Below are 26,450 nucleotides of genomic sequence, written 5' to 3'. Positions count from 1 at the left end.
CCGCCGGCGGGACCGGGCTCCCGCCCCCGCCGGCCGAGGAAAGGCGGCGGCCGCCATGAACAGTGGGGGACCTTTCCGCGGCCCGTCTGCCTTCCCGCCGCCGTTGCGCTTCGGGCAGGCCGCCGTGTTTGGACAGGGTGGTGCCGCCGCCGGCCTTCCCTTCACTCCCGGACCCGCCGCCGCCGCCTTCGGGCCGCTCTACGGCCTAGGCCAGGCGCCGGGCTTCGCGGCGGCGGCCAGCAGCGGGGCCCCGGCGGGCAACGCGGGGTTTAGCTTCAAGCCGCCCACCAACCTGGGCAGCTTCCCGGGGTCAGGTGAGGTGCCGGGCGGCGGCGGGGCCTTCGCGGCGCCCGAGTTCCGCTTCAAGGCGCCCGAGAGCGCCGCCGCCTTCAAACCGCTGGCGAGCGGCGACGCGGAGAAGGGCCCGGCCGCCTCCGTCGCCTTCACCTTCTCGCCGCCCTTCGGCTTCGGGCCCGAGGCGGGCCCGGAGGCGGCGGGGCCGTTCTTCTCGCGTCCCACCGCCGCCCTGGGCCGGCCGGAGGAGAAGGGCCCACGACCGCTGTTCGAGGAGCCGGGAGAGCCGACGCCCAAGGGCCTGAAGCGGAAGGAGGAGCGGGAGCGCTCGCCGCGGCGGGCGGCAGCGGGCGGGCGGACGGCGGTGGCCCCGCCGGAGAAGCGGGCGGTGCTGCTGAGCCGCCCCCGCGGCGGCGCCCTGTTCGGCCGCACGCTGCAGGAGGTGCTGCGCAGCCAGGGCCGCGGGCACCGCGACCGCGGAGACGCCGCCGAGGCCGAGCGGGGACCCGCCGAGGAGCCGCCGCCGGCCGAGCCCCGGGAGCCCCCCCGGGAAGGTAGGCTGGGGCGGGGAAGCCCCGTGGCACCGCGCCAGCTGCGTGTCACCCTGCTTTCTGAGGTGGCTACCTCTCTGTCTTTACAGATGCCACCCCCGTGACACCCGCCCGCCGGGCTCAGGGCAGTGAGAGCACGGAGGGGCTGGGGGGCCTGTCGCCCGGTGAGCTGACGGCCATCCAGTGCAAGAACGTTCCTGATTACCTCAATGACAGGACGGTGCTGGAGAAGCACTTCGGCCAGTTTGTAAAAGTTCGACGGATCATGACCAGGCGCAATAAAAAAATGGCTATTCTCCACTTTTTTGATCACGTGAGTGTCAGAAGCAGTTAGCATTTGTGCAGGCTTAAACCTGAGTGCTTGGGATAGGGCCGGCTCTAGTGAGAACCATATCCCTGTTTGGTAACACGCTGTAGTTTTCTTCTGGGGGAGAACTTTTTATTGTGAGCATGTATTACAGAGAGTGACAGAAGTATACTGAGCTGCACCTAAAATGTAGCTGCCGGAGCACTGCCTGGCATTACCTGATAGTATCCAGCCCAAACACCAAATGGATCTTCCCTGTTTGTTGTCTCATGTCACCAAAGCCTGAACTACATATGCTGCTGCATTCTTACTTAAGCGTGGCAGTACCAAAGGCACGGTGAGCTTTGCCATCTTTGTAGGGTGACCAGCTTGCTGGAAATACTGCCGTTATGTCAGTGCTGAGGTGTGTTGAGGAGCCACTTTGGAGACTGCACGTTCTGTTTCTGCTTTGTGCTTAAAAACACACCTTTGGTCTCTAAGCTGGCTGTAGCAAAAAGCAGCGATTTTTTATGGAAACCTGCCCAGTCCTGCTGGTTCCATGTGGGTCTTAAGTGAGAGCTTAAAATGCAGTAACCAGAATTTTATGGAAATTGGTAAATGTTTCTCTGGCAAAAACTGCACTGTGTGTTTTGGTGATGCTAACAGGTTTTCATACTCTGCTTTTGTTTTCTTTCAGGCCTCTGCAGCTCTTGCCAGAAAAAAAGCGAAATTGTTGCACAAGGACATAGTAACGTTTTGGCAAAAGAAGAAAACAAGTAAGTCTCTGTTTCCAGATGTGACTACTGCATGATACATAAATGGCTTGGCATCTGCTCTCTTCTTGTTTTCTGATATACTGAGATGGATAGAAAGGTGATCTCCACAGCAGGAATGTTACAGTTCCAGAAGTATGATGGTTTTCTTTGACTTTTGATAATCAGACTGTGCTCTTTGCACAGAGATTGTGGGAGCATTGAAGTTTATTCTTTACAGAAGCACAAAAATAGTTCTGTGTTCTATGTGACATCCTGGCTAACTCTGTCTGACAAAGCCTAATAGAGAATATGCAGAGGAGGGGGAAAAGAACAGGATGAAGCGTGTAATCGCTTCTAGAATAATTTCTCAGACTTAACAGCCTGTAACTTGGGAGCCCTGGAAGCCAGAAGGGGTGTCTTAGCCCTTGGAGAATTTTTCTCTTGTGAAGTTAGCGAATTGCTCTTGTAAGCTGTGTAAACTTCCACCGTCCACAGTACTGTCCTCTGGTATTGAGGAAGTTTTAAGTAAGCGACTGCAAATCACAGTTGGAAATTGCACTATTTCTTTCTTAAATTTCTGTTGTCTAAAACTTTTTGCTTCATCTGAGCCAAAATGCTGTTTCAGCTGTATGAAAGCGCTGAAGACATTGGAAATGCCAGTGTAGTTTTACAAGAGACTTTAGAAACCATTCATGCAGCTACAGTGATGTTAATTTTGTGCTCCTATGTAGAGTTAGGATGTTCTTTGGGGATGTAAGAAAACCCAGTTTCAAATGTCTCACTGCCTGCTTCAGAGCATGGGCTGAGATGTGGGCTTCCAGCTTTCAGGAAAGTGTCCTGAGAAGTTAAGGAGTACCCTGGAGTGAGTGTCTGTGTTGCTGTTCTGTGTATCTGTACTTCCCTTTCTTTAGCTTTATGAACGTTACTTGTGTATCTCTCAGATCCTAGCCTGGGGATACACTTCAGCTGTCAGCAAATGAATGGTTCGTCACAGCTTTGACCAACCACAAATTTGCCTTCCAGAAAATGAACAGTTCCAGAGTTGTCTTCCTGAGAATTGACATCTTGAAGCAGCAACTATAGGGGTGCCTGTTCACCTTTGCCATTTTATTGTGGTGGCAGCTCTATAGAAACGTGAATAGTAGTACTCTAAAATAACTAATCTGAGAGAATTTAAGAAATCCTCCACCATCCTTGGAGGATGGTGCCAGACTCTTTTCAATGGTTCCCAGTGACAGGACGAGGGGCAATGGGCACAAGTTGGAACATAGGAAGTTCCGTTCAAATACACGCAAAACTTCTTTACAGTGAGGGTGACAGAGCACTGGAACAGGCTGCCCAGGGAGGTTGTGGAGTCCCCTTCTCTGGAGATTTTCAAGACCCTCCTGGATGCAGTCCTGAGTAATGTGCTCTAGGCAATCCTGCTCTAGCAGGGGAGTTGGACTAGATGATCTCTAGAGGTCCCTTCCAACTCTGAAGATTCTGTGATTCTGTGAAATCCAACTGGTTGAAAACTTATTCCTGGGAGAAGAAATTCTCCCTTCCTGCAAGATGTGGATGAGAAGGCATGCCAACCTTAGTCTAAGCTTGGGTGTGTGAAATAAGTAATTGAAATGCTTCATCAGGAGCACTGGAAATTGTGGTTTACATAGATGAAGTGGATTTCATTTCCCGTAGAGAGGTATGACTTGTGGATTATATCCCAAACCTGAGAGAACTTAAATTTGGATGATGATCAGACTTCATTTACTAACTATCTGCTGACCAGTTATAGTTTTTGCGAAGTGGTATTTTATTGAAAAATACTTATTCTTTATAGAACAGTGAAGCTGACTAGCAATTGGTAGACTTAATTCGGTACAGCTTCTAGTGCAAGTTGTCCTGGAAGTTCTGCATTCATGTACAAAACTGTGACTCTTAGTTTTATTTCCTAATAGTATATTTTTTAAAAAGAACTGCTTGCCACCACCCCCATGGAGAAAAAAGAGTTGTTGCTTAACCTATTTGGCAAGTACCTGGCTTCATATTTATATGCAACTTCAGGTCCAGCAAAAAGAGAATTTTCATCCAAAGAGAAGAAAGCAGGTGAAGACGAAGGAAGGCAAAGCAGTGAAGAGCAAAACTATCAGCATTCCCCTCTTCGAAAACCTTTAATAAGATCCTCTGCCAGCAGTGTCATGCCTGGTAAAAGGTACGTCTGCTCCTCTGGGAATCCATCTGGCAGGAAACAGGGTGCATGGGGAAAAAAGCGTGTGCCAAATAGTCAGCGTGTGCCAAATAGTCACATTCTTATCGGGGAGTGTGCTTCCCTCGTCTGTTCTGGTTTGTCTGAATTACAAGCTCATGGATCTCACACTTTGTCAGAAAGATACTTCTAACTGCTTATTAAGACCTTTTGCTTTGGTCTGTGTATTTCTTTTGAATATTTTGTTCATAACAACATGAGTAACAACACCTGCAATAGTGAGGCATTAACTCCCAGTGATAGATTTAGCTCATAACACCCTTAGCATGTCGATACTTACTTTGTTTATTTGATAAGTTGCCTTGCGAACAAAATATTCTAAACAGAGACATTGACGACCTAAAGGGCAGTGAACTGATTAAGGCTGGGGTATGCATTAGTTTATCATTGATAAAAAATCTTCTATTTTCAGTTCTCCAGCAAAGAAGCCTGGTCTCCGAAAGACACTGCAGTTTGAAGCAGATCTGTTTGATTCTAGTTCTGAAGGGCAGAGCTCGGAGGCCTTGGGAGCTTCATTGTCGTCTCTTGGTAATCTGGTAGGATTAGTGGCCGAGACATCTGAAGAAAGATACCGTCTTTTGGACCAAAGGGACAAAATCATGAGACAAGGTTATTACACGAATTAACAAGCGTAACATCTGCTTCTCTGCTGGAAAGAAATAAGTGTTTGGTGTCTGTTGCAAAGCTGTTGTGATATTATGAAAGTGCCTTTAAAGAGAGAGTTTAACATCAACCAGTCTGTAAAATACTCTTCTATTGTACATATATACATTAATTTCTTGCAGAACATGCAAGAATCTGTTTTACTTACTACACATGCATATTTCGTGTGGAAAGTGAATAGCAGACTGTCATCTTCTGTGAAGGAGGCCATGTAGGGAGATTTGCATCCCTGCAGGCTCTTTGAAGAAAGCTACCCAAAGCATAGTGTTTCACTAAATTCAAAATGCTACACAGCTGGTAATTATTTCAAGAAATGGCCCTTTGTTTCACAGTGCTGGGTTGTAAAGCTTTCCATCCTGTTCTTGGCATTTCAGAGCTCACCCTACTTTTAATTTAAGATCTTAAGTTTACTGTCAGCAAACAGATTTCTCATCCACTTGATGTGGAATTCTGAAGTTGCCAGTGCTTAGTTAGGACACAAAACATTGGGTGTCTTCTAGAGTTTTCAATCTTTTCAGCAAAACTCTGAATATCCAGGTAGGACGGTAGGAGAAACTTCCCCAAAGCAGTGGTGCAACCCTGGGACAGGTCCCAGAATGGGGGAACCCCATTCTTGTGCATTTCTGACCACGCCAAGGTGTGGCTACAGCTTTGCTCTGAGTAGATATATGATGGGAACCTCTGGGGACCTTTTTCCACCAGCTTTTTTGTGAACTGTTGCCCTAGCAATGTACTTCTTGACATCCATCCATTGACCAACATACAGACTCCAGCTGAGGCATTTGGCATGTTTAGGGCTGTGTTGGCACATCAGGGTAATAGCTTGTCATGAAAACAAACCCAAAAGATCCTTAGTGTTTGTTCAATTTTACTTATTTTTTTTTTAGCTCGAATAAAAAGGACTGATCTTGGCAAAGCAAAAACTGTTGTTGGCACTTGCCCAGACATGTGTCCTGAAAAGGAGCGCTACATGAGGGAGACAAGAAACCAGCTCAGTATCTTTGAATTGCTTCTAGGATCTGACAAGGTATGTGCCCTTTGTATGCAGGGGTTTATTATATTATATATATGCAGGGACATGTTTGCTTGCTGCTTATATATAAAGCTGTCAGTGTTGTTTAGTTGATTACAGGGTTAATTCTGCTGGAAAAGTTCTGGAGGCCATTTCATTAATGTCTTTCACTTCCCTGTTGTAAAACAAGAAGGCTAGATAATTGCTTTTTCACTCTAAGTCATGTCTTTTATTTAGCTACAGACAGGCTTTTAGAACTATAGTTCTAAAACTGTAGGGCAGCAGTGTATATATTGTCTTGAATGTTACGAGTTTGAGGCTTAAGTCAACACTTAGGATCCTATCATAAAAGAAAATACAATACACTTGCTATTGTAGCGGAATGGATGTGGGTTGTTAGTGTGAACAGTGGAGAAACTCCTTTAATAGTCTGCCACTTGCTAAAGTAAAGGCATGGATGGGATGAAATCCTCTCTACTCCTGAAAAGTTGAACGTACTCCTTAGACTTTGATTCTTTTCTGTACATCTTGCAGGTAGATCATGCAGCAGCGATCAAGGAATATAGCAGGTCTTCAGCAGATCAGGAGGAACCTTTGCCCCATGAATTGAGACCCTCTGAGGTGTTGAGCATGACCATGGACTATTTAGTGACAAACATTATGGATCAAGGAGAAGGAAACTACCGAGAATGGTATGACTTTGTTTGGAACAGAACTCGTGGAATAAGAAAGGTAAGCGCTAACAGAGGAAATGTTTGATGATAGAAAGGAAAAGATCACATAATGCCGTAAAAAGTGAAGCAAAAAGCAGTACTAATTCAAATGTTTTGAATTGCAAAGTGACTCAAAGCACAGTTGAAATGAGTTTTCCAAAGGTAGTGCCAGATGACTATGCTCTTCAACTGTAGTTAAAAAATACATGCAATGCTTTTTTTTTTTTTTATCATTCTGGTTAGGATATAACCCAGCAACATCTCTGCAACCCGCTGATGGTGTCTCTGATTGAGAAGTGCACTCGCTTTCACATCCATTGTGCTCACCACCTGTGTGAAGAGCCCATGTCCTCCTTTGATGCCAAAATCAACAATGAGAACATGACTAAATGCCTGCAAAGCTTGAAGGAGATGTATCAGGACTTGGCTAACAAGGGGATTTACTGCAAGAGTGAAGCAGAGTTCAGAGGTTATAATGTCTTGCTGAATCTCAACAAGGGTGATATTCTCAGGTGGGAACAACAGATATCACTTGTTTTTTCTCTTTACCTGTGGGAAGAACTGAGATTAGGATTTAAGTCCGGACAAATTGTAACGCCAGCGAAGAGCTTAGTTGCAAACTTTTTTGTCAGTGTACTGTAGTAATGTTTTATTTGAATTTTTCAATAGGTCATTTTAAAAAGTGTATTTTTTAAGAAAAGAAAAAAAAAAAGCTTTGTTTTATCTCCTCGGGTAACTCTGCAGGTAGTAAAAAAAACCAAACAAACTAACCAAACAAAAAGGAAATCACATCTTCACTGTTCTCAATCAAGGAAAATTTTTACTCTTCACAGAGCGGTGACCAAGCTTCACTGCTCTGTCTGCAGTAGGACCAAGCGAAAACCATTTTATAGACAGAGTCATACTTAGCTTTTCTGGTCAATCTCTTAACTGCCTTCTTCCCATAGGTGTTGGAGTGATGTACCTAAATAATAACATGCTGATTATGCAAGCATCATCAGAAGGTTAATTATCAGTAAATAATGCCACTAATTTAATTAATAGCTGTTTGGTTTGGATAGGAGTTGCATGTCTTGCTTAAAGCTCCTAATTTTAATTCTGTTTTGTTACAGATTGGTATTGAATTGTGATTGTTAATATTGAAGCAAAAGGGTCATCTCTGTCGTTTGTCTCCACAGAGAAGTACAGCAGTTTCATCCAGAGGTTAGAAACTCTCCTGAAGTTAGATTTGCAGTTCAAGCTTTTGCTGCATTAAACAGCAACAACTTTGTGAGGTTTTTCAAGTTAGTGCAAGCAGCTTCATATCTGAATGCCTGTCTCTTACATTGTTATTTCAACCAGGTAAGGAAAAAGCAGATGGGTATTTTTTAAAGTGTTAATCAGTAAAACAGTCTGGGACTTCTGGGAGGAAGTCTTCTTAGCAGAAAACTTGGTAGATATTTAGCCTTAAAAATAATCTTATTCTTGCTTTTTCAGAAGCATTTAAAATCTATGAAGAATTTTCTGCTGTGTTATAAAAGGCAAATACTAAAATGCTCTTCTCAGCTTCTTTTTCCCATAACTGTGTACAAATACATATTATTTCCCCTGAAAATGATTGGGAAGCCGAGGAGGAGGCATGAAACTTTTGCAAAGGAAATATCAACCTGTACCTTCAGAAGCGCTTGCAAGCTTTTTCTTCTGCATAAGAGCTGCAAAGGGATATGCTCAAAATGAGCAGCATCGAAGAGTAGCAGAAATTGGAAGCAAGTGCATACAATTTAAAAATTAAGTTAAATCTGAATAGTTGTTTGTGGATATTTGACAACAAAGTACTGATTTCTTTTAAATGCGGTTTTCACGTGGTGGTGAGGCACTGGAACAGGTTGCCCAGGGAAGCTGTGGATGCCCCATCCCTGGAAGTGTTCAAGGCCAGGCTGGATGGGGCTTTGAGCAACCTGTACTAAAGGGAGGTGTCCCTGCCCATGGCTGGTGGGTTGGAACTAACTAGAAGATCTTTAAGGTCCCTTCCAACCTAAACCATTCTATGATTCAAGTTTATAGTACATTTTGGTGTCTTTAACTTCGTACTTGGTTTTTGTTTTATTTCACCCCAGATTCGTAAAGATGCTCTCAAATCTCTCAATATCGCCTACACTGTGAGCACCCAAAGATGTACAGTGTTTCCCTTGGATCACCTGGTCCGCATGCTACTGTTCAAAGATTGTGAGGAAGCAACCGATTTTATCAGTTACTATGGCCTGAGTGTATCTGATGGGTAAGTGTGAGGAAAAGGGTGTCTGTGCCTTAAGATGCCTGGTGGGGTTAGACCAATGTTAGGCGAAGTGTTAATGTGGATCAGCTGCTCTTGCAGTGTGCAACGAGAAAAAGAACAGGTAAAGGCTAGGGGCTGGGCTCTGTAAGCGGAGCACTAAGGTAGCACATTTTAATAATACGTTCTATTTTTATTGGTGTTATTATGATAAGTTAATTTTGCATCTTTCCCTAAAGAAATGGGGCTTATATCCCTGTAACTGCCGTGACTTCCCACAGTAGCTTTTTTTGGACTTGTACGTCTTTTCTTTTTTTTTAACTTGGTTTGATAAAGTACAAGGGATTTCAAGGTACAGTGTTCTTTCAGCCTTCTGTAAGGTGGTGAAAACAAGAGAAACATTTTCCCTCAAAGGAGAGACTGCGTATTTAGCTTGGTCTCCATTGGACTCCATGGACTTCCTCTGTAGAAAGAGATGTTGTGGATAACCCGAGGGGGGGGGGGAAATTCTTTTAGGTTCTTATCTTGCAGTTGAATTGTAGTAAATTGCAGCTCTGCAGGGAATGAGGATACAGTTCTGCTTCTCAGGAAACTGGCATTATGGTGATGCACGTAGGGCGGGATGAAGTTGAACAATGCAAACCAGTTTTTAAAGGATGCTGAAGGGCAGCGGTTTGCACACAAGTGTCTGCCATGGAAATACGTACATTCTAAGCTGTGCTTATACACACTTACAATCTCAAGGGACTGGAGAAGGCAAAAAACTTGAGCATGACAGTTAGTGCTCCATTTCTTATTAACATTATGTTTTGCAGTAATAAATTAGCCAGGCTACAGGTGCCAAGATTGGAAGAAGACTGCAGCTTTTAAAATTACTTCTGTAGATAGCCCTGCCATCTGTCATGTGGGATGTAGTCCAGGTAAAATGTGCATGGATAATATACCCAGTGGATAAAGGTTAAAAGGAGAAAGAGACAGAATAGTCCACGAGGGTGCCCAGAAATGTTAACGCAGCTTGTACTCTGTCTTGGGAGGATAACTGTGGGTACAGCACTCCGTGCCTTCCCTGCTCTGATTCCAGCCAAAGATCAGGATCCAGGCTACAGGCTGAGTGCCCAGTGCCTGTCTCGTTTTGCCCTGCTAAGCTGTCCAGCTGAAAACCTATAGGTTACTGGAGCTTTGAGGACGTACTCCTGTGTTTTATTTTTCCCCAGTGCTTATGTGGAGCTCAATCGCTCAGCTTTCTTGGAGCCAGATGGATTACCTAAACCACGTAAATCGATCTTTGTCAGCCAGAAGCTAACCGTCTCAGTTGGGGAAGTTGTAAATGGTGGGCCGTTGCCCGCAGTGCCTCAGCATATGCCTGTGTCCAGCTTCAATGGACAGAACAAGTATACTGGTGGAAGCACCTCTGTGGATCAAGCTAGTAATAGCCAAAAATCGAGCATGGAAACAACAGGTAAGAGCAAACAAACATTTTAGATACTGCTCAGGAACATACTGCTGGGTCAGCTCCGTGTGTAGCTTTATTTTACAAAGCAGAAACTTTTCTTAGCTCATAGGGGTTGAAGTTGCATGGATTTGGAAAGCATGTTTTGATTTAAATGTACTCATGTATCTGTAAAAGCTAAGAAACAACCCGATTAATACACTTCCCAATATTATGCATTAAAGGAAATGAGCATAATTTTGCCAACATAGGTCAAATAACTAGATGTTTGGCTACATCAGACAGCCAGCTTCCATCTTCAGTTTGCAGATTTTGTATTGCAACTGTTTTTTCCCCACAGTGGAAAAGTAAGCTGAACATAGGCTTTTTTTGTCCTTGTTGAAAGTACAGATATTTTGCATTTATTCAAGAGGGATGTGTAGGTGCTAGGTGTACTTGACTTAAAACAGTTGTTTTATTGGAAATGGTGTTGGAGGCAATGTGCAATGAAATTTTTGAAATTTTGTATAAAATACTCATAAATTAGTTTCTATGATATAATTATACTTTTTAAGCTTTAAGGCGGCAAGCTTCTGTTGTGGACTTGTTCTATGACCTGATAAGATTTGTCAGATAAACAGCTTTTGAAGATAAGAATGGTTTTGCATCTCTTTGTGACTGATGTGATTTCCTTAATTTTTCTCTTCCCCTCTCCCAAGAAGGAAGAGTGGAAAGCAAAGGTGTAGATTTAGATGCCGCAGGAGTAAGAGTCCAGCCCTCAGCTCATCTTCTGCCCTCACTGGTACCTCGTCAGCTTGTGTCGGTGCTGCCTCCTGCACAGGCAGCCTCCCAACCTGCTGGACAACCCGAGCCTCTCTCTTCAAAGCCTCAGCCTGTCTACACAGATACAGTAAGGAAATTTAACCCATCATGAAGTGTTTGGGAAAGATTGTGAAACCTAATAAAGGTAACTGAGTTCTTAGGTTGTTTCAGTTTTCCAGAATCCACATGTGTTATGTGGCGTCAAAAAGAGACACTCCCTGCTTCATAGCTTTGGATGCTTTGAGAAGTTGTTTCCTTGGACCGTTCTGAAAAGAGAAAGTCTTAAGTGATTTCAGATGCAAGCCTGAAATGTCAGTGCTTGCTCTGACTCCTTCATGGGATAAACAGTCCTGTCTATTTAGCATTTATTTGAGAAACATCTAAGGAGACAGTCAGAAAGTGATAGTAGAACGTTAGTATGTTTGACTTAGTCGGTAAACTTTGCTTTAGTGAATAGTATTGAACTGTTTCTTGATGACACGTATTTCAAATGAGACATGACAAAATTTCTTCTTGTGGGTATATGACTATTAATGTTGGGTCTTGAATGGGTACCCTGTATATCTGCACTGTTCCCCTTCTTCTCCCTCCCACACAAGTTTAGACATGTACGAATGCTGAACCCATCTGGGAGTGTCTCATTGCTTTGTAAAGTACCGCTGCCATGTTTTACCTAAATGTGGCTATATATCAGTGAAGATTAGACCTGGTCATTTGATATTAAATGAGTTAGAATGAGAGAAACTCTAAACTAAGAAAATAGGAATCCCTCTCAATATCCACTTTTCTGAGCTATTATTTCTTAACTTGACTTGCCAATATTTAATACAGGAAGCTACTTCTGTTTCTGGGCTGTTATTAATCTTTTAGGTAGTCTAAAATTTCCAGACTGTTGTGTTTGACTAAGTTAGCTTAGTTTGTAAGTAGAAATACAGATGATGTTGCCAATTACAGTCAGTTAAACAAGGCTGAAAAGCCTTACTCCCAATTCACATGTGTGCCCAGGCCATCTTGAGCAGGACTGCATCTTGCTTCAGCTTCTTCCTCTGTTGCGTTGTAGGACATCGCCGAAGTGGTGGACAGGCTTGTGCACGACGTCCTTAAAGGAGAGTGCAGCGAAGTCGGCAGAGCAGGAGTGGCTTATGTGACTGCTGCCATCTGGTAAAGAGCATTTATTGCTGGGTACTCCTGGAGTCTGTCGTCAAAGCTGCAATTTGCCGTAGCAGCACCATGTGTGAAGATCATAAAACTAAGCAAGGCAAGGTCTGTAGTGGAGATAGTCTTACTGAGGCAGTTGAGGGAAAAGCAGACCTTTCTTCAGGTGTCTCACCTCTTTGTTGCATACCAGCTATCCTAATGGAAGGCTAACCTCTGTAAACCTTGCCTTGCATGACACTCACACCTCTGCCATGAGAAATGTGTGTTGTGGAAGGGGGACAAGAGGAGTAAGTCCAGATTTGGCTGCTTCTCTGCTTCAAATAACACTTCCTCTCCAAGGCAGTTGGTAGAGTCGTAGATGTGGGTTTGTGACCAAAGCAGTGTTATTAATGCACCAATGTTTTGGTTATTGCTGAACAGCATGGGGTCAAGGTCTTCCTTGTTTCCCAGTCTGCATCCCTGTGAGTATGCTGGGGGTGTACCAGTGGCTGGGAAGGGACACAGCCAGGACAGCTGACCCAGACTGACCAAAGTTCCATACCACGTGATGTCATGGTCAGCAATAAAACTGGGTTAGAGGAAGAAGGTAGGGTTTTCTGGCTTCCAGGGTGGCCATTGATTGGAGACTGCCTGGGCATTGATCTGCTTGTGGGAGGTGGTGTCTGACTGCCTTTGCTTTCCTTGGTAGAGGTGTGGTTTTGTGTTTTTTTTTTCTTTCACCAGTGTCTTTATCTCTAGCCACGAGTCTTCTTGCCTTTGTTCTTCCTATTTTCTCCACTGTCCTCATGTGGGGAGGGGAGTGAACCAGTAGCAGTGGGGGGTGCTTGGCTGGTGGCTGGAGTCAGCCCACCACAATGGAGCAAAGGTGTGCTTGAGAAAAGTACAGACATAGGGCTTTGAATGAAAACTTTCTGCCTTTGAAAAGAGAATTGCTATTTCTGCACAGCACCTCAGAGGCCACCGTGGAGGAAGTCGTGACTGAAGTGATAGGGGAGATCCTCCAACAAGTGGCTGGAAGCGTACTTAGTGCGGAAACGGAGCGTGTCAAAGAGGAAAGGCGCAGAGTAGAGGAAGAGAGGTGAGTCACTGCTTTTGCTCAGGGGCAGGGTGGGCTGTATACACCCTTAGGCAACGTAACAACAGCTGGTACCAACCTGAGTCCTTGCACATCTGCTCGGACCCTGTGTCTTCCTGTCACGCTGACACCATTCAGTTTGTCTCACCTTGAGCTGTCCCGGGATCATGCAGACAGGCTGTTGCTTCCGTGTTCTCAGGTGGTCTGCTAGTTATATTGTAGTGACCTCACAGAGCCACTACAAAAATGAGGCAGGGGGTGTGGAATTTGGAACTTATATTCGCCCAGAGTTTCTAGAGAGGGAGATACATCCCAGTCCCACTTTATGTGGGAACTTTACCTTCTGAGTGAGCTGCTTGTCTGTAGTTTACTGGGGTAAGAATAAAATAACCTCATTGTTATCTGTATTTTTGAAGGAAACCAGGCTCTATGCAAAGCTCTTTATCTTTAGAGAGAGAAACCAGCTAGTGGAAACTTAATTTTAAGCAAATTAACTCTCTGACACTGTGTGTAGGGCTTGTGTAACTAAGTGGCAAGTTTGCCATTGTAAATATTTTCACTTGTGTAAATCTTGCCACTGTTATCTTGCCACTTGTGTAAATCTCTTCTCTGTCCTTCCAGGCAAAAGCAAGAAAGAGAACAGTTAATAAAGCAGTTGAGCCAGTTGGTGGGTATGGAGTTAATGGAAGAAGTAATAAAGGAGAGCGTTCAAGAAGCTTCAACCAACGAGTTAAAGTACGTACAATGTACTGCATGCTGCACTTTGCTGTAAGATGCTTTCCTAAGGGTAAGAATTTGTTAGGGAGTGGTGGATTCTTGCTTGGCCTTCTCCAAGTTCGTCTTCAATAAGCTACTTTAAAGCGAGGGTAAGTGTACTTGATTGTACAGCCGGCTGCCAGTTTGCAGTCGCACTGTGCCAGGCAGCAGCAGTCCTCCAGGGTGGAGGGAAAAGAGGCTTTGTCTAGCACAGGGCTGCTCTGTGGGCTTATTTTTGTTCTGACTCCCTTACCGATCAGCTGTGGGCTTTCTTGTAGACCCTTCTTTGGAAGCCTGTGATCAGGGTAAAACTTGAATGACTTCTGATTGATTACAGGCCTTATTTAGAAGAGTCATAGAGTAGAAGTGTGGAAAATGCCTCCCCTTTGCTAAATGTGATGGTCTTCCCTGTTTGCGCCTCAGCTAATTGTATTGGCATTTGCTGCAGTCTCCACCTCACTAGACATCTCGGTTTGTTTCATTTTGAACTAGATGTGCCTTAGAAAGAGACCGGCAAGCCCGTATTGTCCGGTGTTCAGAAGTTGTCTGTGGTCATGTCATGGACCTCTTTCTAGAGGATGAGATTTTCCAGATTGCTAAGGAAACCCTTCAGGAGCTCCAGTGTTTCTGCAAGTACTTGCAACGGTGAGTTGCCACCCTGTGACACAAGTGCTTTTCTTGGGAGCATTGGCACGGAGTGGTTAATAGAGTTTGAAGTACAGCTGTCTAATTGTGTTCTTCTTGCTGTTGTCGTGTCTCCAGTCTGAGGGTAGACTTACAGTCATCAGCCTCTAATAAGTTACTCAGCTATATGTGGGAGGGGAGCACACCTCATTAGAGTTCACGAAATGACCTTGGTAGGAGATTTCAGCTTCATTCTATCTAGAAACTTGTAGTAATTTCTCCCTTTATTCTTTCTGCTGGATGCTTGTTTTTCTGGATGGGTGCTAAATGTTCAGTGGCTGTTGCGGTGCTCCAAGTCAGAGATTCATTTCTCCCTGTGCTGCGCTGCCACAGTGCGGTCAGGCTGAGGGGCATTTCAGGTGGTGTTTCTCACTACTGAAGAGAACGTAGCAGTCCACTCTCTTTACTGTGGAGCACCTTCCCTTTCAGATTTCTCTCTGTCCTAAAACCGAGTTCATGTGTGTCTTCAGGGCATGCGTAAATCGCCTTCAGTGGGCCTTCTTACCGCAATAGATGTTGCAAAAGTATTTTCAGCAAGTGATCGAGATATCAGAGAAGATAATGGATCATTGTAAAATCCTGTATGTGCTAGGAATAAACATGCTGAAAACTGTGAAGGAAAACTATGCTTGAACTTTTGCCTGGGCAGCATAGCTAGGACAGCTGAAGAAAGGATGAGATGGAAGAGCAGCAATCCCGTTACCCTCCTGTGGTCTCTCTGGCCACTGCGAGCAAGTGCAGCTTGCTAAGCACAAAGTTGCTCCCTTTTGTCTGCATTGGTCTTTTGAATGGGGCAGAAGGCTGCCTCTTGGACACTGCATGCGTACAGCTGGCAGGTCTCATCCTGTGCATCCTCTGAGCTCTGACTTTGCAGCTGTGTGCAGAAAAACAGCCTGAGCCCGCTGCAGCACCCACGTGTACCATCTCACACTCGCCCTGGGCAGACTGTGACTTATGGGGTGTTTGAGAGCCCAATCCAGTCTGAAGAGCAAAGATGAGAAAACCTATTTGGTCTGCAGAAGAGTTTATTAATGTGACCTATTTATCTATTCTCTTCCAAAGGTGGAGGGAGGCAGTGGCAGCTCGAACAAAGTTGAAACGTCAAATGAGGGCATTTCCAGCTGCTCCCAGTTGTGCAGATCCAAAAAATAAACTGAAAGCACTGTCCCCTAGTGCTGAGTGGCCTATAGCCATGGAGAATTTGTGCAAGAGAATTGTAAACCTGGGGAATGGAGGAAAGCTGGGGATCTCTTGCACGAGGTAAGGATGCTTACGGTGGCAGCAGTTGGCAATCTGTTTGATTTTTGGAAGGTAAGTTACAAAATAGCCCTCTTTGAACCTTCATTGTGAACATCAATGGTTTTGCAAAACTGCTTGTTCTCAATTACTGCCAAAAAGACCCTCTCTACGCAAATGCCATGACAAAGACTGCAAACCTAAAGAAACCCTTTTTCTATTAATGGCAACTTTCAAAAGTGCCTGCAGTACTTCTCAGGTCTTAGTAAGTGTTTTTTAAATTTGGTTAAAGTACCTGTTCTATAGCAAAATTTACAACCAAGACTCTTTTGTTTCCAGATTGAATTGGCTGAGAAACAAGACTATGCATGAAATTAAAGTTCAACACTTCTACCAGCAATTGTTAAGGTACATTAACGTTTAATCGTTTTCTTTCTAAGAAAACTGTAACAGAAATGCCAGGTCTCAAAAATGTCAGTAAGGAATGGCAAATCATACTCTAGTGTCCACTTGCAGCCTTGCTGCTCAGAGTATTTTCCAGATAAGGGAAACCACAAGATAAATTCATGAAAGCGTTAGGCCATCTGATCCTATTGCTGTAGGTGTAACTTTAAGGATCTGGTGGATATTACGGGGTTTTTTTTTGTATCTGGATGGGGTGGTGCCTGGCATGGGATAGAGGGGGAGAGGAGTAAATGAGCTGTTAACAGCCAGGTTTGTGGCACAAAGGGATTGATCTAGATGTGTAAAGTGCAGTAAGAGGTCTACCTTCTCATGGCTTGACCTGCACTCTGGTGGCCTGTATGTTTATTGGAGGAGCATATTGAAGCAGAGTAGAAGTGAAGCAATGCGCATAAGGTCCCACAATCCTCGAAGTAAGGCGCATGTAACAGATTTAGCAGCTGCAGTTCTTGAAGGTATCTGGTCTGTGATGAAATAGATGGGCAACATATCTAAAGAATTAGCTCTAATTTTGGGCTGTTTGAACGGGACGGTAGCTACTTACAGAGTTGTAATTAGTTCAAAGGAAGAAAAGCATTCCCCAGGTGGGAACGAGCACTAGGGGGCGTCTTTTCACCAGTCTTTGTCTCTTTAAGTGATTTAGCTTGGACTCCTCTGGATCTTGTCTCATTAATCACTGAACATATTCCAGTTCAACAAGAACTGGTTTTTTGGAAGGTGCTATTGGTTTTGCCAAATGATGATGAATATGCAGAGGATGATCCCATCACGTAAGTAAAAGAGTTGATTGCTGGGTCCCTTTCTCAAATAGGGCAGTCAAATAAAGAAGACTAGTAGTATACAGTCCTTGATGTATTTTTTTTTTTCCCCTGTACCATGTCAACCTTTCAGTTTGTTTTCACTTGACATTTTTCACTGAATTCCTTTTTCTCATACTGAAAACAGAAAACCTTGAGATATGTAGCAGAGTGGATAATTTCAGGACATTTAATAGCTATTTAACAAAATCCAAGTAATATGTAGGTTGGGGTTATGATAGATTGTGGTGTCTTAGAGAGATTGGTGCTAGAACCCTAAAATCCCATTTTTAAAAAAAAAAAAAACAAACCCCAAACACAGGAGCCTACTCTTTTGTGTTTGCTAGGGTACTGATGGATTGGTTGAAAGCCAAATTTATGGGAGACAAAAGCTGGAAGAAAAACACTTCACATACAGAAGGCAGAATTCAAACACTGACGTTATTTAATTCTCCTGGCACGCAAGGGAGCAGAAGCATCAAAGTCAGTGTGTGTGTAAAGGTAGGTGAGAACAATTTCATGATACCTAACAAACCATGAAAGTAGGGTGTGCTCTTTTCCAGTGGATGTTGTGTGGAAGCTTTTCACACTGTGTCCTGTCAGATGGAGGGAGATGACTGGGAGGGATGGGGTGGTTGAAAAGGTCTGAAAAAAGATGGATTTTTTTTTTTCTTTGTTTCCAGTCAGTTGAGTAAATACCTGCCTATATATAGTGCAATATTTAGAATCTTAGTAATCTCTGAAGTGCAATTTTGTGCTCATCTGTATCTATTGGACACATCCATGTTTGTCTGTCTGACAGCTTGTTGTCCTAAGATTTGTAGAGCTCCTCGTAACAAATGTCAAAGCTGAAAGCTAATGATCGTAAACTGCAGATTTCAGTATGAAAATAGATTTGTTTAGCTTTAGCTGTATTACTGTTGTCATCTTTGTTACTTGTATAGGTGGCACATGGTGCACTCTCTGACTCTGAGCTTGATACAGCTGAGATGCAAAAAGACTTGCTTGGAACCAGTGGTCTCATTCTTCTCCTGCCTCCTCGAGTTAGGAGTGAAGATGTTGCAGAAGATGATGTTTATTGGCTTTCAGCTTTGCTGCAGTTGAAACAGTTGCTTCAGGCCAAACCTTTCCACCCGATAGTTCCCCTGGTGGTTCTAGTCCCCAGTCAGGAAGAAGAGACCACAGAGAAAGAAGTAGAAGAGGGTATGTAATTATTTCTGTGCCTTGAAAAAACAATGTGAATGTTTAGGGTGGTCCCAAGTAGAACTGTTGTAGCTAGTCAGTCTCTCAAATCTATTGTCTAATAGAGGGAGAGACTGAAGTAAAATACTTCTCAAAGACTTCCTAGAAATCCTGAGGCCTTAAGAACTGATCAATATGGAAAGGGATGAACTTTCTTTGGGCTTCCAGTTTTCTTTTGCACACTGTATTTGATCCTGAGAGTCTGTGGGCAAGGTTGGAGGAGGGAAGCGATGCTGTGAATGTATGCAGAGAGTGTGGTCAGAGTAGGAGATACGCATTCGTTGTTCCTCTGTGTATATCGCAGGTTTTCTTATTTTTAAGGTTTGATGCTGCAGGACTTGATTTCAGCACAGCTTATTTCAGACTACACCATTGTTGAGCTCCCAGGTTCTATCAATGACTTACAAGGCACCAGAAGGGTAAGAACACCAACTCACATGAAGAGATACTTCACTGATTTATCATTAACCTCTCAATTACTAATGTCTTATAAGGAATGATTATGTTCTCAGTAGTTTAAATGGCAACCGAGTCTTGTGTAATGAGATATTTTTTTCAATTGCAGTCTCTGTAACGTAGTTTTTGTTCCAAAAATCTCTTTGACGTTTTTTCACACACATGAATTTGCTGGAGTCGGGTGCTCGCTTGTTAATAGCGATTCCACCATCAGCCAGAACTATCCTGAAATGAAATATTTTTGCTACTTTTTCGTTATTTGTGACTGTTCTGTTTTATCTGGCTAGAGATCAGTGGTGTTTGCTACATAAAAGATAGTTTCATCTGTGTGATACTGCAAACTAAATACCAAAATAAGTGGATTACGTAAATCCATTCTTGTCTGTCCTGCCTGCATGGGACTAGCAGGGATATAGTGGGTAAGCCTTTATACCCTTAAGCTCCCAGTCCTAAAATGCAAAGGACCTTTTGTAGGACTCTTGTGGGATCACCCAGTATTATTCCGTCGTGATGGACGGGTCTGAGGGATGCCTCTATCCTCTCACATATGCAAAGCAGGACTGTACAAATCTGTCCTTGACAGCCTCTTGCGGTTTAATCCCAGCCAGCAACTGGGACCATGCAGCTGTTCGCTCGCTTCCTGCCCCACCCAGTAGGATTGGAGAAGATGGTTGAGATAAAGATAGTTTAATAGAACAGTAATGGAAGAGAAAAATAATAATAATAATGGTAAAAGAATATACAAAAGGAGTCATGCCACCTGATGATCAGTTGACCTGCCTGTCTCGAGCAGCAATCTTGAATTCTCGCCCCCTGGCCAGCCCCCATTTATATACCGAGCACGACATCTATGGGAAGCTGAAAAAGTCCTTGACTTAATATAAGCATTACTTAGCAACAACTAAACTAATATGTGGTATCAATATTATTCTCATACTAAATCCAAAACACAGCAGGTACTAGGAAGACAATTCACTCTGTCCCAGCTGAAACAGGTACACCAGCTTCTCCCCTTGTCCTTCAGTTTGCTGTGTGCTTGGCAATAGTGGCCTGGAGGTGACTCAAAAACCCATGGTGGAAAATGATACTAAGAAGTCTAAAATAACTTTTTGCGTGTGAGTCACAGCAGGGTGGTTTGGAGAGGTGGGTGAGTGTAATGTCCAAGAGCAGCTAAGTTGACTTAGACCAAAAGCAGCTTCAGCCCTGTATTCCCTTCTCAGGGTGTCTGAAGAAGGTGCCTAAGAAGGAAGGTGAGAACAAGACAAGCCCAGAGCGATGCTCCCCCGCAAACCCTCATAGCTTGCTCCTCTCTGCAGTTCAAGGACTGCCAGGATCAGACGTGGCTTCTGTGGATATAGTCACCCTGGTCTAATTTCTGTGAATCTTTCCAATTTCTCCTGTTAAGTTTTTGGCATCCCCAGTGTCCTGCAGCAGGGAATTCCACTGTGTGACTGTATCTGGTGTGAACAGCCTCTTTCTGTCTGTTCCTGAGCCTGCTGCATGTGAATTCAGTTTGTGGCCACCTGGTTGGAGAATTACTGTTGCAAATATCAGGAGGATGATAGTTGATTTGTTTGTATTTTGCTGCATAGTATCTTGAATAGTGTCACATCAAACTTAGGGTTGCAGGATTGAATCCTTTGTGTCCTAACCACCCATGTTTTTTGTGTTGTAGATCTCTGCGGCTGTGGCCTGGCTGGTTTCCCAGTGCCCTGACTCCCTTGAGCTCTGTAGTCAGACCCTTCGGGAGTACATCGAGGATGGCATTGATGGTGAATTTGGTAAGCGCTTCTACCATGACTGGAAGGAGAGGCGTTTAGCTGGCCTGCCATCTCAGGAGCCTGGGGTCATCATAGAGCTATACAACAGCACTCTGCAGTTTCTTTCGGATGTGGCATCTTCAGAGCACCTTTGTGACTTGTCTTGGCCTGTTACTGAGTTTTCAGAGCCTGGGGGTAACAAGCTCTTGCCCCACCTGCAGTGGAATATGCCTGGTCACCTGGCCTGGCTGAAGAAAGCTGTGCTGTCCTTCCAGATCCCATACCTAGATCTGCCTCCATTAGGTGGTACGTACGTCACACTGCAGTATCCAGTTGGCAGCTTCTTATTCTGTCAGATGTGCCTGTGCTGTGTTGAACTATCAGCCTGTAAGGTGGGTGGTTCAGCTCCGTCACAAATTCTTGTAATTTACTTTGTTGGCTTTTTTCCATAGCTCCTTGGCATCCTGTTTGCCGCATGATTTTTCAGTATGTGTCTCAGATTGCTAGTTCTTCCCATACTCAACCACTGATCCAGTCTCAAGTGAAGAATCTGCTGAGCAAAACTTACCAGAAGTGGAAAAACAGGACATCTGCGAACTCTGACGAAGATGGACCTTCTGTTGAGGAGATCCCTTGGGATGATATCTTGGCGGTCTGCATCGATCATAAACTGAGAGACTGGAAACCACCCAAACTGCCTATTGCTCCAGGTATTGTGTGTCCTTCTGCAACATGGATGATACCTCTTGCAGAACTGCGTTTAATAACTTGACAGTGATGCCTTTATGCGTGGCAGCAAGTGATGTGGAGTAGGGAGGGAACTATGGTCTTGCTGTACTGACTGCACATCTGTCTTCTCTTTGGAGTGTGTATTTAGTGTTGATTATGACTTGACTTGAGCTTGTGATGAAAAAATTTTGTCTCTGTGTGGTCAGTCTTTCAGCCTTGCTCTCCCAGTAGGAGAGGGTTTACATTCAACTGAACGCCAAGAATTGGTCGCTCAGGTCAGCTGAGATGGCAGGCTGCCACTGTTAATGAGCACTTCCATGGATTAATGAAGTTTGTCTCGGATTCTGTTTGCTTTCAATTTCAAGTGTGTGGGGCTTTTTTGGTGCCCTGTTTGGCTTAACTCTAGGGAGTCTCTTTTAATGAAATGACTACTTAACCCACTGACTTGGATGCACTAAAATTATTAAAATGAAGATAAAGCAGCATTTTCTAGTCTTTCCCAGTACTCTGGTATCTGTTGAACAGTAGACCAGTTCAAGACGACACCTTTTTCCATGCAGATTACAGCTTAAAGCTCCTTGAAAGTGAATGTGCCATTTTTTTTCAGATTGGCTTTTCAATACTGAGCTTTTCTTTTAAAGGGGAAAGTCTGTTCTAATATTAAAAGTTGGGTTTGGGTTTATTCACAGAAGCAGTAAGTGAAGATGGTCAGATTCGTGTGTACTTCTTCAAGGAGCATTTAAAGAACTTCACTCTCCCTTTTTCATGGGAACAAGCCAGACTACGCACGCAGGAGGAGATCCGGCAAGGGCACGAGAGGTGAGGCAGCCGCTTGTGGGAGGAGCATTCATCTGTCCATTGTGCCATCAGAGTTGCTTGGTGAACTCCACAGAGGCTGCTCGGGGCCTCTATGATGAACATACAGTGCTGTCATGATGCTGAAAACCAGCATAGGGCATCCTCCCAGAACATGCTTGTGTACATCTCCTTGAAATGATGTACAAGGTGTGCTGAAACCACGTAGTAAGTAGATTTTATTTCTGCAGGGTTACTCAACTCTCAAAGAAGTGGATTGCTTGGGGGGTGCTTAGACCATTATATATGGAGAAATTAACTTCTGCCAAAGAAAATACTGCTGAGGCTTTGGAATTAGACTTGTACTCTAGGTATAAAAAGCATGGTGGAAAAACAGGGTGAGGCTGGGGAAGAGCATAGGGATAAATCGTGAGCGTGCCCCTTATTTAATAGTGCCCCCTTCCTTACATTCACCTTCAGTTGCAGTCTGCACCTGACGGATTAATTGTATGTTAGATGGTTTGTAGATTTACTCTTTGGTAATTATATGTTAATTTTGCAGCATTTTGAGTTCAAAAGGATGCTTTGTCCCCAGCTTATGGGGAGACATCAGGGAAGTCCCACGGCTGAAAGAAAATACTACAGGTTGAGGGGGGAGGGTGGCTTAGAGCTGTGTGGCATTAAGGTATTTGAGATCTCAAGAGTCTAGCTCACTTCCCTAGCCTTGTTCAGAGTGAAGCCAGTCTCTCTTCCCGCTTGGAAGCTTAGCTGCTGCTCTGCTGTGTAGCAGGAGATGTTGGGTAGATACCTTTCTTTGGGGTGAATCCCAGCCCCCTGTCAGATTAGTTCCTGTCAAATCTCACACACAGGTGGTGGTATGTTGGACCCTGGCACAAGGGAATTATGTCTCTAAATGATAAATTCTTACTCCCTGCTATTTCCAATCTTCAAGCAGTAGGGAAAAATCAACACACTCATACCAATTTCTGTGCTTTTGTTTGTTGTTTTTTTTTGTGTTGTTTTTTCCCTCCCCCCTCAGGTCAAGGGTTAAATCTCTCAACTCCTTTAAGAAACCCTATAGTGTCTCCATGATGCCAGGTCAATATAGTTCTGGCATGAGCATGCTGTCAGGTCAAGAAAAGAGCATTCCCAGTGCAGATGAATTCACAGACACAGCCTCAGCCGAGGAGCTTCTCTCGGAGCGTCTGTTGGCACAGTTGCAACTGGAGAAAATAGAAAGCAGGAGGTAAGTTCCCGGAGCAACATCCTTTCCTTGCAGCTCTGGCCCAGGGTCGTAAATGATTCTAACTTGTATGTAATGGGAAGCCGAAGTCCAACAGTGCTAGAAAACAGCCTAGACTATCTCCAGTTTAATCTAATTTAATCAAGCACATCAGAACATTCCAGTTCCCTGCTAGCTCCTACTTGCGTCACAGGAATAGTCCAGGACGGTAGAAATACTTGGAGCTTTGAGGAACAGTTGTAAACTGTCAGTGGTCCACCAAATCCACCAAAATTAAAGCAGTACAGTGTGTCCTGCAGTATCACAAATATCTATGAGTCCACTTGGGGATGTCAGTTTGGTGCCTGTAGCAATGCAGATCACAAAGATGAAGAACTAAGGGTTTTGAGGTTGGCCCAAGGGTTTCTTGTCTCTGCCGCTTTTCCCTTCAGTCTGTGTCTCTCTGTTCTGTAGCACAACCTTCTATGACGGATTTTCATCACAGCAATGGGATATGTCAGACCGTGTTGAAAATGACTGAACATCAATATCCTTCTTGCAGACACTTCTGAACCCAAAACTCTTGGTTAACCCACTGGTTACAAGAACAAAGCCAGGCTGTAGTCTGACTGGTGTTCTTGATCTGTCTGTCCAGGTTTGAAGAACAGTTGCATCAATGCCTAGCTGAGGACATTGAGCCCCTTGGTGATTTTGTAGGTCTTCCCCTCTACCTCCCTCAGTCTCTGGTTTCCACCCCATCTGTCACCTATCCGTTGATGAAGTCCCCTGTATCATCTGCTCAAGAGGTAAGAAAGGGTGGAACTGCGAATTAGCTGTATCTCTGAGGAGTGCAGGTGCCAAATATGCTGTAGTTGCAAAATCTTTAGTGGGAATTACCTTGGTGTGCAGTGTTGGGTAGACTTGGGAAATAATTGAAAAGCTATGCCTTGGAAATAACTTTTTTCCAGGAAGGGGAATGCTTTCTGCAGCTCTGGAATAAGAGTTCTTCACAGGCACTAATGCTTTCTGCTGCTGGCAGTCATAACGGTATCCCTCGTGGTGCTGCACTTTAACTTAGGGAATTGCTATTGTGGGTCAGCTTTCCCAAGTTAAAGGAAGGCAGGGGACAGAAATAGAAGAATGTGTTATTTTTGCCCTGCCTCCTCAGGGGTGGGGGTTGCTGACCTCCATGGTTGTTCTCAGCTCACTAGCTGTTCCCCCACTTTTGAGGAGTTCCTTGTTGGTACTGGGTAATGCTTCCTTCTCAGTCTCATCTCTTTTCCTTCTGCCCAGGCTGGGAGTCAAGAGGGATGCAAGCTTTTGATGGAGGAGGCAAGCCCTACACTGTCGGACAGACTGAAACACTTGCAACGGCTCCTCAGAGCAAACAAGGATGGTGAAGCTGCCTCTGAGCTCCACCTGTCTGCTCTGGTGGACATGGTGGATATCTGAGCAGAGCTGAGATACGTGTGCAGATGTAGAGACTTGGTAAAGAAATCCAGGTCGGAGTGATTGAACAGATAAGCTCTTGGGGCAAGTTCCAGAAAAAACAGGTGTCCTCTCAGGAGAACACAGAGCAGATCTGGGGCCTGGTCCCTTCTCGCATAGCTGCACAGTGATGGCAGTTTGTGGGTCAGCGTGTCCCTTTGCCTCACAGCTGAGTGTCGGCTGCGCTGGGACTCCCTCCTTTTCTGCTTCACAGGCACAGAGACGAGTCAAATGCTTTTCTTGGAAGGCCTTAAATTGACACTTAGTGGTGATTTTTCTTTCTGCCTGTTATCTATCATGGTGGGTAAACATAGCTCCTGCCAGGAGGAAACTGTAAGGTAGCAGGGGTGCCTGGGAATATCAGAGCAATTGCTCTCCATAGACACAGTTCCTGAGATGTCCCAGCCCTGTTCTTGCTTGCTTCATGCAGAAGGTACCTTGCAGCAGCACTGTGGTTTGATTTTCCTGTTTTGTTGCCCAGGAATGTCAATACTGTCATTTTCAAGTCAGTGCAACACTTGTCCGTATTTTGTATTTGATGATGCTCAATGCAAATTTGGAAGGATTTTTGTGCTGCTGGGCCCAGGTTTTACTGTATTGAATATTTACAGCATTAAAACCAGATGAGTTGCTTATTCTACAGATTAATTGTCATGCTGGAAAGCAGGACGCTTTCTTCAGTAAACAGCTATGAAGAAATTATTTTCCTTTTTTTGGAAGAGCAAATTACCTGCATTCTCCAGTATTTAAAAAGCTGTGGATTTGGAAGTGGAAGACCTTTGGTTTTGGTTTAATATTGATTCCCAGTAAATAGAATGAAGATGTACTTCATGTCTGCAGTACTCCTGTACAAGTACTCCTTTTTTTTTTTTTTTTTTTAAATTATAATGTCAGCAATTTTTTCTCACAGAAGAAACTTCTGCCTGGTGAAATACAAATTACTGCAGCTTTGGCAGTGAATTCTGATTATCTTGCCTGCCAGAGACCAGTTGTCTGACTTGCTTCTACTTTCAAATGAAATTCTCAGTAGTCCAAAACTGGCAGCTCCCTTCCAAAAAAGTAATTTTATAGTTGGGTTTGGTTTTTTTTTTAATAGTATTTGTATTATTTCTCTTAAACCTAGACTAGCAATGGTAGTTTATTATTAAGTTGAAATAAGAAGTTTAAACTGAAGAAATTATGCTTTGGGGTGATGTTCATACTTTTGTTGGGCTGTGGTGTGTTAACTTCCGTTGGTCACGTGCAAAGCGCAGCCTGCGCCATACCCTCAGACATGCTTTAACCCAGTGCTGCTGTTGATGTTCTCAGTTTACCTGGAATTCAGCTGTAAAAACCCAGAAGTGTCCTGGGACGTCGTTCACGCCATCTGATGTAAATGTGTTTTGTACCTAATAAATTTTTAGTGGCTTGGAATATGCTGTTGTTTCGTCGTTGCGCGAAAGTTCCCGGTACAGGGCAACTCGGTTGGCTAGTGTGAAATACTCAAGTTCGCCAGACTGCGGGGGCGTGGCAGTGCTGTAGAGGCTGGCCCCGCTTCCTGACACCCCCCCATGTCGTCCTGCCCCAGGA

At 44.2% G+C, this 26,450-nt stretch overlaps 1 protein-coding gene across 1 annotated transcript; it reads left to right on the top strand.

Moving 5' to 3' along the window:
- The first annotated feature begins 2 nt into the window (after positions 1-2).
- On the top strand, positions 3-26,294 carry MCM3AP (minichromosome maintenance complex component 3 associated protein). Its single transcript, XM_063342544.1, has 28 exons — positions 3-848; positions 935-1,158; positions 1,829-1,907; positions 3,930-4,077; positions 4,544-4,740; positions 5,682-5,821; positions 6,341-6,538; positions 6,763-7,031; positions 7,698-7,860; positions 8,616-8,776; positions 9,985-10,229; positions 10,919-11,109; positions 12,082-12,182; positions 13,126-13,257; positions 13,876-13,989; positions 14,503-14,655; positions 15,757-15,954; positions 16,270-16,338; positions 17,028-17,162; positions 17,537-17,690; positions 18,134-18,392; positions 18,753-18,850; positions 20,563-20,953; positions 21,100-21,357; positions 22,066-22,195; positions 23,211-23,417; positions 24,049-24,199; positions 24,687-26,294. The coding sequence occupies exons 1-28, from the start codon at positions 56-58 to the stop codon at positions 24,843-24,845; spliced, it is 5,517 nt and encodes a 1,838-aa protein (XP_063198614.1). The 5' UTR covers positions 3-55; the 3' UTR covers positions 24,846-26,294.
- Positions 26,295-26,450: the final 156 nt, after the last annotated feature.

Source organism: Chroicocephalus ridibundus, chromosome 7 (assembly GCF_963924245.1).
Source record: "Chroicocephalus ridibundus chromosome 7, bChrRid1.1, whole genome shotgun sequence".
In the NCBI taxonomy this organism is placed as follows: Eukaryota; Metazoa; Chordata; class Aves; order Charadriiformes; family Laridae; genus Chroicocephalus; species Chroicocephalus ridibundus.
This window is presented reverse-complemented; position numbering and strand designations above follow the sequence as displayed.

Bases quoted from the DNA above. Each gene is read 5' to 3' on its own strand.
- MCM3AP (XM_063342544.1), top strand. From the start codon at position 56: ATGAACAGTGGGGGACCTTTCCGCGGCCCGTCTGCCTTCCCGCCGCCG. The intron at 12,183-13,125 runs GTAAAGAGCATT...ATTTCTGCACAG, and splicing joins TATGTGACTGCTGCCATCTG to CACCTCAGAGGCCACCGTGG. The intron at 13,258-13,875 runs GTGAGTCACTGC...CTGTCCTTCCAG, and splicing joins CGCAGAGTAGAGGAAGAGAG to GCAAAAGCAAGAAAGAGAAC.